Genomic DNA, 12,202 nt, shown 5'->3' with positions numbered 1-12,202 from the left:
ATTAGTTAATTCGAACTAAGCTAATTCGAACTAACACATCTAGAACTAAAAACTAGTTCCAATTAGCGTTTTGCTAATTCGAACTAGCGCGTCCACACTGATTGGACGCAGGGGGGCATTTAAGGGCAGCTGAAACCGGTTCTGGCAGGGCATCAGGTCAGTAGTTGCTTTGTGTGGCTGCTGTCTGAGGCTATCTGAGGCTCGTGCTTAAAGGGACCCCCCCGGACAGCCGGTTCTCAGCTTTTCCGCTTGCTTGCCAACCTCGCCGAGGGACAGCAAAGCGTTGGTCCCTGCGCCTGTGTGTGTCGGTGCTTCCCTTCGGGGACGCCGCCGCAGGTGGCAACATGGAGCCAGGGCTCGCCCTGCACCTTCTGGTGCACTTTCTGGACTTGATGCTGCAAGCCTGCCAGCAATGGCTGGAGGCTGCCTGGCACCTCCTGGTGCACGTCAGCCCCCTGCCTCCTGGCTGCCCTGGGGGCCGTGGAGGAGCCGCGGCGGCGCCCCGGCAACGGCATGCCCCGCCGCGTCTGGCGTCTGGACACCAGCAGCGACTGGTGGGACCGCATCGTCCTGGAGCGCTGGGAAGACCGACAGTGGACCCAGAACTTCAGCATGAGGACGGACACCTTCCTGGAGCTCTGCGAGTGGCTCGCCCCTGCCCTGCACAGAAGGGACACTCGCATGAGGCCCGTCATCCCCCTCCAGAAGCGGGTGGCCATCGCCCTCTGGAAGCTCTCCACGCCGGACAGCTACCGATCCGTCGGGAACCAGTTCGGCGTGGGGAGATCCACCGTCGGAGCGGTGCTCATGCAGGTACGGCACTCGCCGGCCACTGGACCGGGGGCGGAAGGGGGCTGCAAGGAGGGGATGGGCCGCCCCAGGGACAAAGGGGGGGAGGGAGGAGGCGAAAGCGCCCCGCACCGGAGGGGTCGGTCTGTCCCGGCCGTACTACACGCCACTACGGGGGTTGCTTCTGGGCGTGGGGCGCGGGGCACTGCCAGGGCACGAATGCTCCCAGCCACCCGGGCGCCCCACTGATTGGCGCTTTTCTGTGTCTCTCTCCGCAGGTGGTCAAGGCCATCAACCGGGTGCTGCTCCGCAGGGTGGTCCGCCTCGCCGACCCGGACGCCGTCATCCGGGGATTCGGTGCCCTCCGCTTTCCCAACTGCGGGGGGGCCATCGACGGGACACACATCCCCATCCGTGCCCCGGAACACCAGGCGTCCCGTTACGTCAACCGCAAGGGGTACTTCTCCATCCTCCTGCAGGCCGTGTGTGACCACCGGGGACAGTTCACGGACATTAATGTGGGCTGGTCTGGCAAAACACACGACGCCCGGGTGTACCGCAACTCCTCCGTGTGCCAGCGGCTGCAGGACGGGACCTTCTTCCCCGACCGCCACATCAGGGTCGGGGACGTGGACATGCCCGTGTGCCTGGTGGGGGATGCCACCTACCCACTGCAGCCGTGGCTGATGAAGCCCTACACGGGGCACCTCAATCCCTCCCGCCAGGCCTTCAATGCCAGGCTGACCAGGGCCCGCATCGTGGTGGAGGGGGCCTTCGGGCGACTGAAAGCCCGCTTTCGATGCCTCCTCACCCGTCTGGACCTGGCCGAGCACAACATCCCTCCCGTGGTGGCAGCATGTTGTGTGCTCCACAATTTATGTGAGAGAAAGGGGGAGGCTTTCCTGCCAGCCTGGATGGCTGAGGCTGACCGCATGGCTGGCCACTACGGTCAGCCCCGCACCGCCGCCGTCCGGAAAGCCCAGCGGGGGGCCGTCTGGATCCGGGAAGCCCTGCGGGAGAGCTTCCTGGTGGAGGAGGAGGACTGACCTCTCCCTGCATGCCCCACTGGGGCTTTGCTGTGTCTCTCTCCGCAGGTGGTCAAGGCCATCAACCGGGTGCTGCTCTGCAGGGTGGTCCACTTCGCCGACCCGGACGCCGTCATCCGGGGATTCGGTGCCCTCAGCTTCCCCAAAGTGTCCCAGCCGCCCAGCTGGGAATAGACTCCAGTCTCTTGATGCCAGTCCAGTGTAGTTGGAGTCTAGTCCTTCATGGGCAGCGGGTAATAATTCATCTCTGGGCCTCCCTGAAACTGCGGGATGGAGAGCGCCGGCTCGGATGGGAACTGTTCTGTTCCGTTCTTGCACCGCACTGGCTGTCCTGCAAGGAGGGGTCTCCCGTAACTGATCTTAGAGCAGCTTCTGTTGCTCATTAATTTACAAGAGCCCTTTTGTCAGCCAGAGGCTGAGAGCTCTCCGGGGGCCTTCCCTTGGGGGGATGGTATTTCCCGCCTACCTCCCTAGAGATTTCCAATTCCTTTTCAGCCGCACGGCATTTCAACGGCAACCAGCTGGGAACTCTGGGCCTGGCCCCCCACTGGTGTAAACCAGGACCTCTGAGTGCCCCAGCCCTAGAGACAGGGTTCTCAACTTCCACGCCTTGTAAGCCAGGGCCATTGAACACAAAGGCAACAGCCATGACACAACACAGCAGCTTCCCGGAGGACTTTGAGCCTCATCCTGCGGCCACTGGAGGCAGCGGGTGTTTTGATATTAACTTGGCTGGGCCCTTTCCCCATCGGCCTCTGTGCTCTGCAAGTGGAAACGGGGGTGGCAGGTGGCATATTTTGCCATGAATTGCAAAGTGTGTGTGTGGGGGGGAAGCATCCTCAGCTCCAGCTGCATCGGTCCCGAGGTTAATTTTCCTAAAAGAATGAACTTCACGGTAAAGTCAGGCCCCCATCTGCGGGATCCCGGCGCTGCTCTGGAAGGAGCTGAGCCCGGTGGTATGACGTAATGGGGGTACCTTGCTGGTTGCTATGCTGGGCAGCGGGCTGTGGGTGACCCGCACTGGCTGCAGCACGGCCCAGCTGGGCAGGGGATGAGTCATAATGCAAGAGGGCTGCGAACCTGTCTGACCAGTGATCTCCCAGGGAGAGGAACAATGGGAAGAAGGGGAGTGGAGCCCTGGCTGGGAGGCAGGGCTGGAAGAGAGTGGTAGTTTCGGTCTGGGAAGCAGGGGAGAAGGAGCTAGGGAGGGGGGCTGGGATTGTAGGGCCCAGCCACCCCCCATCTCAAGGGGGGGCACTGAGGCCCTTAGCCCCAGTTCCTGTAACCAGATCACAACTGTGCTATGCTGTATCCTGGAGAAGCAATAAACTCCTTCTATTCTACTGGCTGGTGGAGTCTGTTCGTGCCACTACAGGGGTGCAGGAGACGGGGAAACCCCAACGCTCCGTCACAGGCGGTTCCCTCCGTAAACCCAGAAACGTTTCTCTCCCCTGCCATCTCCGTCCTTGACTACCCTGCATGTAACACTGGCAGCCCTTGAATCGCTTCCCATCCCGACAGAGCCTGTGGCATGGAATCGGCCGATGGCCCAACCCCACGTGTGGTCTCCGAGTTGTTGACGGGGGGGGTGTGGTCTGCAAGCAAGGACTGAGGTGCACCACACAGCTGGGGGGCAGGGGAAAACCCAGCAGAGGAATAGCAGAGGGTTACAGTGCCCTAAAGTGCTGGGGAGACAAGAGAGGGTCGTTCTGCCAATCGGAAATGAGACGCATTGGAAATCTGTGTGCAAGCTCGGAGAGCAGCTGCCTGCCTGTGCTGTGCTCCAGATCCTGTCCCGTATGTGGCACACACCAGATTCCCATCGGTGTAACAGAGCTGAATCTGGCCAGGACCCCGGCTAGCCAGTGACATCAGCCCCTCACTGCCATGAGACCAAATTTAGACCGGACTTTGGAAAACCAGGTTGCAAAATTCATCTTCCCTGTGTGTGGTTTGGGCTGTGGCGTGGGGGTGGGGTGGCCTTCGACAGATATTTTTTTCATGATTTTTTCCTGTCTTTCCAGATACCCGCTAAATTCCAGGAGACAGACGCCCAGCAGAACAGGAAGGGATGTGTTTGCACTGAATAAATCTCATTTCCTTCCTTTTCCCCTTTCTTTCTGTAGCAATGCCCGGCTGAGCTGCACCTGAAGGGACGTGTCTGAAAAGAGAATGAACACGGAGCAGTCTGACCCCGTCAGGAAGGAGCATCTGCGGAACAGCGGTGACCATGAAACGCGTGTTCATTGCCTTGAAAAACCCTGCCAAATGGGCTGGTTCCGCTCCTCGCCAAGGCTCTTCGGGAGAAAGTCTGCCAAGCTACCCCCTCTGCAAAATCCTTGTCAGCCGGTCTGGTCTGCACCCCAGCTGCGAGTCAGCAGGCTGATGACAGTGCTCGTTCGCTGGGCAGATGTGTCGGCATCGGCAGCAGAGGCTAATGCTGAAGTGATCACACAGGAACGGGGTGCGGGGAGGGCTGTACCACCAAAGGATATGACCGGTTAGCATGGATATGACCGGTTTTGGCTGCGTTTTATGAGACCGTGAAGGGTTATTATCTGTCGTGAACCTCTGTGGCCAAGGCGATGACGGTGGGAGAGATAGAAAGACAACAACGAGAATAATAGCAACAGATCCTCGGGTGGTTTTTGTTCCTTGCCAGTCACATTCCCTGAATTTGGTTTCAGTGACGCTGTCAGGCGTTGTTTGGAGGCAAATCGTTTCTTTGCCGTGGGGCAATGGGTATATACGGTGCGGGGTTCAAGTTTAACACACTACAGGGAAGTTCTTTGCATCCGTGTGCATTCCCTGACTCTGCGCCCAGTAAGTCAAACGAGATCAGTGTTGCTTAAACTGTATTCGAAGCAGTCAGAGGTGTGTCGCGGAGAACAACAGAGTTCAAAATGGCCGCCCTTAAAGGGGCAGGTGACCTTTTTTTTTTTGGTTCAATAACTTTTTTTTTTTTGCTCAACAAAAAATCCTTGGTGTCCCTCATAAAAAAAATTATTGTTTGGTGTTCCTTGGTCTTAAAAAGTTTAAGAAACACTGATCTAGATGGTGGCAGTTAGATAGGGAAACATCCAATACAGGGCTACTCAACACATGGCCCGTTTGTTTGCGGCCCGTGGAGTGGTTTGGGTTTAAGCAGGGCTCAGCACATGGGTGGGATCCTTTGAACGTGGCCTCTGCTGGGAATGCGCTCCACAACGGCGAGGCATCTCCCAGGCAGGGTGAGCACTGAAAGACGCAAGCGGACGGGCTGGCTGGAACAGATGGATACACGGTGTCGGCATTTCTAGCCCGCAGGGAGGAGGTGCTGGGAGCACCAGGGCATTGTGGGAAAGAAGCTATTTGCATATATTTACATATATTTGCATGCATATGCAACCACATTTAAGTCGGCATGTGCTAGGAGTATCATTGTGGCCCCTGGGGCTTCCAAAGTTGTGTAGCCATGGTCTAAGATGTGCTCAGTGGAGTGGCTGATGATCCTACCCTAGCAGGATCATCTGGCCAGATGCAGAAACTCTAGTAAGTGGCTTGGGCACGTTCCGTGTTGTGGTTTCACTCTGTGGCGTGACAGCGGGATCGAGATTAGCCTGACCACTGCCTACATCGTTCAGTTCGAATGCCGAGAAATAGAGGTAACGCTTCATTCATTTTTGTCTATATTGAATGGGGGCCACCAAAGTTAGAGTTCCCCTGGGGTGCCAAAAATCTTGGGCCAGCTCTCCCCAGGATTGGGACATCTCCTGAGTGGTTCATACTTTGCTCCTAGCGGTGCCCCTGATCCTGCAAACATCCACATGTGCTGAATATCCGGGCTGCCCAGACACATTGGAGAAAGTGCAGCAGAGGGCAACAAAAATGACGAGGGGGCTGGAGCACATGGCCTACGAGGAGAGGCCGAGGGATTTGGGTTTGTTTAGTTTGCAGAAGGGAAGGGGGGGGGATTTGAGAGCAGCCTGCAACTTCCTGAAGGGAGGCTGAAGCGAGGCTGTTCTCAGTGGGGGCAGATGGCAGAGCCAGGAGCAATGGGCTCAAGTTGCAGTGAGGAAGGTCCAGGTTGGATATTAGGAGAAGCTATTTCCCTAGGAGGGTGGTGAAGCGCTGGGCTGGGTCCCTAGGGAGGGGGTGGAATCTCCATCCCTAGAGGTGTTTAAGTCCCAGCTTGCCAAAGCCCTGGCTGGGCTGATTGAGTTGAGATTGGTCCTGCCTTGGGCAGGGGGCTGGACTCGATGGCTCCTGAGGGCTCTGCCCGCCCTAGGATTGTATGATTCCAACCTGTGGCCCCCTTGCTGCTGACGTCTCTAACCCTCAGCCCGTGCCTGTCACTGCAGGATTTGCTCATCCCTTCCACTCGGGGCTGAGCGGCTTTGCCGGGCCCGTTTCATTTCCCAGGAAACAGGCCGAGCCCCAGGGAAACAACTGGGAACTGGACTGGTGTCTGGAACCCCCTCACCAGGCTGTGCTCTTCTGATGCTCCCGCGCCAGATCCTCTGCTCCGCTCCGCTGACTCCATTTCCTTTCTCCTACCTTTGGCCCTGTCTGTATAGGCCCGGGTCCTGCCACGCTGATGCACACGCTTCCCGTCAGTGGGGCATACGGCTCAGCACCTGGGTGAGGCTTTGCTGGATCAAGGCCTTTGTTTAGAAACTCGTTAAAGTTGGGATCGCCGCATACTCGGCAGCTGTCCACGACCACGCACCAGGGGCCCTCTAGTCCACAAATAACAACAGTCTTGGGGAAATGAAATTAACGTGTGTTTATTTCACACACACATACACACACACTCTCTCTCTCTCTCTCTCGCTCGCTCGCTCGCTCTCGCTCTCAGGCCAAGCATGGAAAGTTTCCTCCCAAAAGGGAAATTGCTTAAGTAGCTCCAGGTGAGTAAAACCAAGGGATTAAAATGGCAGCTGAGTTGCACTCTTAGGCCTTGGTCTTGTGTTGGGCTCCACTGTCCTTGACTCTGGTATCTCCCTGTGGGGGCAAGACTCCATGCTATCAGACCCCGGGGTAGGATCAGGGCCTTGCCGGTAGCTTGTGCTTCCTGTGAAAGCTGCGTGCCGGACTGGGAGTGCTTGTAAAGCCTTCACGGAGGAAAGGTGCCAGCCAGGTGCCGGATTCTGGGCCTAACAAGGCCCAGGCACGGGCAAAATCCAAATCAGTCGTGTCTCATACACCGGGGCTAGCTGTGCGCCATTAATACGATTCATTGTTAGGGTCATTCCTTCTCCACCGCCACCAGCTGGCTACATTGCCCGAAAGCGCGGATGTCGCTGAAATATCTGGTTTTGATGTTTCATGCTCTTCCCAGCAGATTGCTGATAAAATCTGCTTCCTTTCCCAAATGGCCCCCAGCTCAGTTATTGTAGGGTTGCAAGTCTTGATCCCGTAAGCATGCTGCAGTCAGAACCCCCTTCAGCTCTCCCTGGAAGTTGGTGCTTGAAGGACTGGGCCCCTAAACTGGTGTGAAGACCCTGGCTTGTTACTGGTTCCGTTTATGCACACGGCGGCGTGGTATGGTTCTCAGCATTGTCCTTGATTCTCCTACTGGAAACAAATACTTTGGAGAAGAAAATGAACCCCAGAAAAATCCGACAGCGTTTGCAGATCCCATTTTTCTAAATCCTTTCCCCCCACACGCCTGAGTCCTCAGATCAGATGTGGGAGAGGGAGGAGAAAATGCCGCTGAAGCAGGATTTTTCACTCACTACGCTGCCCCGTACAATCTGCAGGCGTTAACCAATCGCTAGCTCAGCAAGGTGAGTTGAGGACAGAGCTCTACCCTGAACTGGGAATTTCTGGCTTTTCCAGCAAGGCAAACACGGATTTTTCTCCTGGGCCTCCAAAGAGCTGAAATAAACATGCCTGGGGGTTTATCCATTTGTTAAACAATTTAGCCATACTGCCCCCGTTCGTTAAGAGGCCCAGACATCCTTTGTTTATGCTTCAGCATCCTTTGCTGTGTGAGCACGGCCCTGTGCACAACACCCGCTGACCAGTAGATGGGGCGCTCTGTGTTGCGGTAACAGGCCGCACTGCTTGTGTCTTCTGATTTCCCAGTGATGCTCCGGGATGCCCATCAAGCACAAATAAAGACATAAAAAGCAAATATGTCAAATTCAGAGAGTGGCCCGTCTCTGCAAGTGTCTAACTGAGCAAAGACGGACTCGGAGACTCAGTTCTGCTGTCTGCTGTAAGGTGGGAACCACACACAATAGCCTGCATCACAAGAAGAGCCGAATCCTTAAAACTCCCACTGATTTCAATGGAGGTTGCAGGTGCTTTGCCTCTCAGAGATAACAACAACGCTGGCCACTTATAGACTACTTAGCAGCCGCACATCCCCAGGGAGGGCAAATCTCACTTTGCAGATGTGGAAATTGACACTCAGAGTTATCACACAGTGGGTAAGTGACCAAGCTGTGACTGACCCCAAGTCTCCTGATTCCATCATTAGTGTGACAAAGTGGGGATTTTCGTAACGTTTGGTATGAATATTGGGTGCCTCAGTTTCCCCTATGTGTTGTACAAGTATTTAGGTGGTGGGACAAGGGTGTGTTGTTGTTGCTGTGACCGCCTGGAGGCACGTGTGACCAATGTTCCCAGTAATCTTTTCTATCTATGTGCAGGTTTCTTCCATCCGGGTGCAGAATAAATGTGTGCACTGAGGCATGTGCAAATGTGCACCACTTGAAGAAACCCAAACCTAGCTGGGGGTGCTCTGGGCTCTCTCCTGAGTGGCTGCAAAGTGCACAGCTCACAGGGACCCCGGTGTGACGGGGCCCACCCGATGGCCTAACTCTGTTCTGGCAATTGAAGGCGGAGGCCCATCCTCTGCAAGAGCCAGCTGGAGGAGCTGGAGAGCAGAGTGTGCTGGAGGCCAGGTGCCAGTTTACCTGGCTGCTGGAAGCTGGACAGATGCCAGGTTTGGGACCAAGGAGGAGGGGACGAGCTCTGGGTCTCCCCAAGATGAACTTTGCTGATGTTCCTAACAAGCTCTGTTCTACACTGCGTTCCAGGCGACCAATAGCCCTTTGGTTTATATATCTGGCTGGGAGTCACTGCTGGCTGCAAATCAGAATCCTAGAACAGTACGACTGGAAGGCACCTCGAGAGGCCGTCAAGTCCAGTCCCCTGCCCCCCGGCTGGACCAAGCACCGTCTAGACCATCCCTGACAGGTGTCCATCCAACCTGCTCTTAAATATCTCCAGTGACGGAGATTCCACAACCCCCCCAAGCATTTTATTCCAGTGTTTCACCACCCTGACAGGCAGGAAGTTTTTCCTGATGTCCAACTGCAGCAAGGTAGGTGTAGGCTGAAGCCCATCACTTCTTGTCCTAGCATCAGAGGCCAAGGAGAACAATTTTTCACGCCTCACCTCCTTGCAAAGTTGGGAGGTAGGACACTTTGGGGCTTTCCGGACTTCCCCCAGTGTTCCATCCAGAGGGACACCGTGCGGGGAGCTCCTGGCATGACACAGGCGCTGAATGCTCAGAGCTGAAGCCAAGCTGCTTGTCCTCCCAATGCGCCTGCGCTTGTGTCACTCGACAAGCGGGTCTTGTCCGACCTTCATCCCGAGCCTGGAACCTGCTCTCCCGTCCCAGGCTGAGCCCAGACACGTGCCCCTAAGGATGCGAAGCTGGTTCCCTTGGAGCCTTGCACAAACATGCCATCGGCTCACACCTCGTGGAAACGCTGCCGGCTTGGGTGGGAGGGGGATTTCCCGCCGCTTGCCCAGATTGGCTCCGCCACTGGTGTCTCCGCGCTCCGACCGCCTGGCGCACAGCGAGGGAACGTGCTGCAGGACAGAGGCCCAGAGTCAACAAGGACAAATGCAAAGCGCCCCACTGAGGAAGGAGCCATCAGTGGCACGCATAGGCGCCCCTCCATGGCTGCTGTGGGGCTGGAGCACCCATGGGAACCACGCTCCCCCACCCCCTCCCCCCACACCTCGTGCACAACGGTGCCCCCACGCATATGCTCTTCCCCCAGTGCCTCCAGGAATAGCTGCTTCAAGGGCTCCAGCTCCAGGAGGGAGGGGGAAGAGCCGAGCCAGGGCCCTCTCAGGAGAGGAGGTGGGGAAGAGGGAGGGGTGCAGTGGGGGCGGGGCCTGGAGTGGAGGGGAGTCAGGCACCCCCAGGGCAGCATGTTTCACCTTGGCAAGCACATGAAAGGTGCAAGGAGGGGGGATGACAATGGTCCTGCAGCCCCTGCGACAGGGCCGGGCCAGGGGCTTGAACTGCAGCCAGGGAGGCTGAGGTTGGACATTAGGGAAAACTTCCTGCCTGCCAGGGCGGTGAACCCCGGCTGAGCTGGGGGGGGTTGTGGAGGCTCCATCCCTGCGGCTGGTTAAGGGCCGGCGAGACGTGCACCTGCCAGGGCCGGTCTGGAGAAGCCCTGCGCGCAGGGACCTCGGCTTGGCCGCCCTTGCCCTGAGCCGGGGCCGGGCAGCCGGCGGGGCGCGGGGCAGGGACTACGTCTCCCAGCCGGGCCGGGCGAGCAGCCGCAGTAGCAGCCGCGGAGCCCCCGCAGCGCAGCGCAGCGCAACGCGCCGGTGGAGCAGGAGGGGCCGCGCCAGCCCCATGCCGCAGGATGCGCTGAGCCAGCGGGGGGCGGGAGCTGCCGCCGCCCGGGAGCAGCGCCGCGCGGCCGGGCTCCGGCCCCAGCCCGCCCGCTCCGCCCGCCGCCGCGCCCCGGCAGGAGCCATGTAAGCGCCGCCGCCCCGAGCGCCCCGGCCGCCGCCGACATGAAGAAGCAATTCAACCGCATGCGGCAGCTCGCCAACCAGACCGTGGGCAGGTAGGGCCGGGCCGGGGCAGCAGCCTGGGGACCCCCCCTCCCGTGCGTCCAGCCAGGGCCGTCCGCCCGCGCCCCTCCCCGGGGCGTCTGGGCTTGGCGCGGTGAGGGGCCTCGCAGCTCCCGCACCTGTGTGGCGCTTCCCTCCTTCCCCAGCTCCGCAGGGTCCGCGTTGCTTCTCTCCCTGCCATCGCCTTATTCCGGGCCCCCCTCCTCGCCCCTGCCCCAGCCAGAGGGCAGCGCCCGTGGCACCCCACGCGGGGGGGGGGGGGCAGAGGTTGTGGCTCTCGGCTGCTCGCCCGCCTGGTGGGCGGTGTTAGGCGTGGGCCGTGGAAGTGGTGCCATGGGGTTTCCGCATGTGCCTGGCTGGCTGGCTGGCTCGCTGGCGGTGCACTCTCCCTCTGGAGGGTGAGGTCTGCGGGCGCTCTCCTACCACCTGCCCTTCCAGAGAGACCCGCCTGCTGCGGGCACTGGTGGGGGGCGTGTGCGCACGCGGCAGCGGGCAGGAGCCCCCGGCCGTAAATAGTGTGCACCCCAGCCAGCCAGGGACGCTTGCTTTGGGCTCTGGAATCGGGCCCTGATCCTGGAGCGAAATGGGGCTCCGTGGGGGTCATGGCTGTGGCCGGCTTGGGGCCTTAGCCACACCCGCAGGGAGATTGCCACTCGCAAAAGGCACAAACAAGTCAGACCCTTCTTCTGGGGACAGCTACGTTCGGCTTCTGCCCTCTGGCAGGCAGAGGTCTGGCGTGCGTGGTGGACCTGGAGTGCTAGCTATGCTGTGTAGTGGCCAGGCCTGGCTCGGTTCTCTGCGCTGCCCTGATGGATTACAGAGGCGCTGTGTAGTCCCCGCTGAACGCCACCGTGGGCTGTGCTGTGGTTTTGATTGACTGTCTGTCGTACCTGCACTGTTGCCGGCCTGGACCCTGAGTCATTTTCTCCGAGTTTTGGCTTGGACACCGAATTCACCTTCGTCTGAACCGGGCTGGTGCCTGGCCGGAGCCGGTTTCTGATTCCACAAGGAGCCCAGCAGCGTTGGCTGGGTTCTGTGGGGCTGCCCAGGGGCATGTCGGCATGGGCTGGGATCTCAGTCGGTCGGTCTTACGCCCGTCCCTGGAGTCCTGCTTGCTGGTTTGGATGGAGCTTGGGAACACGCAGCATGATCTGAGGTGCCATCTGGAACCATGGCCAGAGACCTGGGTTTGTTGATTGTTGTGCGATTCCCCAGGATTTTGCAATGGCTTTCAATATGGAGAGGATTCTTTTCCCTTTTCTTCCCTAATTAAGCATGTTCTTTTAGCGGGCGGCGAGGAGCCGGGGCAATGGAGAGGGGGAGGGGGCGGCCGAGTGGATTGCTTGGAACGTTATACCCCAGCAGATGCCCTCAGGGCAGTGTCTTTTGGCTTCGGACCTGCGGGGTGTTGGAATCCCTTTCTCCTTCTAACCTTTGGAGTAGGGGTCTTGGAAACCAGCACCCCGTGAATTGCCTGGGTTCGCATCACTCGTGTGCTGCCCACAACAGCGTTCGCCATGCCCAGCAACCCGCCGGGGTGTCGTGTGTCT

General features: G+C 58.6%; 1 protein-coding gene across 7 annotated transcripts in view; it reads left to right on the top strand.

Moving 5' to 3' along the window:
* The first annotated feature begins 10,189 nt into the window (after nucleotides 1-10,189).
* ARHGAP44 (Rho GTPase activating protein 44) overlaps nucleotides 10,190-12,202 on the top strand; it is a 115,757-nt gene continuing 113,744 nt past the window's right edge. For 3 of the 7 annotated variants that reach the window (XM_075903495.1, XM_075903491.1, XM_075903494.1), the window contains exon 1: nucleotides 10,190-10,645. In XM_075903495.1, coding sequence (XP_075759610.1) covers nucleotides 10,593-10,645 — 53 coding nt within the window. In that variant the 5' untranslated portion in view covers nucleotides 10,190-10,592. The remainder of the gene's footprint in view (nucleotides 10,646-12,202) is intronic. The other 4 variants (XM_075903498.1, XM_075903492.1, XM_075903496.1 and 1 more) reach the window with 2 other exon arrangements.

Source organism: Pelodiscus sinensis, chromosome 20 (genome assembly GCF_049634645.1).
Source record: "Pelodiscus sinensis isolate JC-2024 chromosome 20, ASM4963464v1, whole genome shotgun sequence".
Classification (NCBI taxonomy): Eukaryota; Metazoa; Chordata; order Testudines; family Trionychidae; genus Pelodiscus; species Pelodiscus sinensis.
Note: the sequence above shows the minus strand (reverse complement) of the source record. Positions and strands in the feature narration are given on the sequence as shown.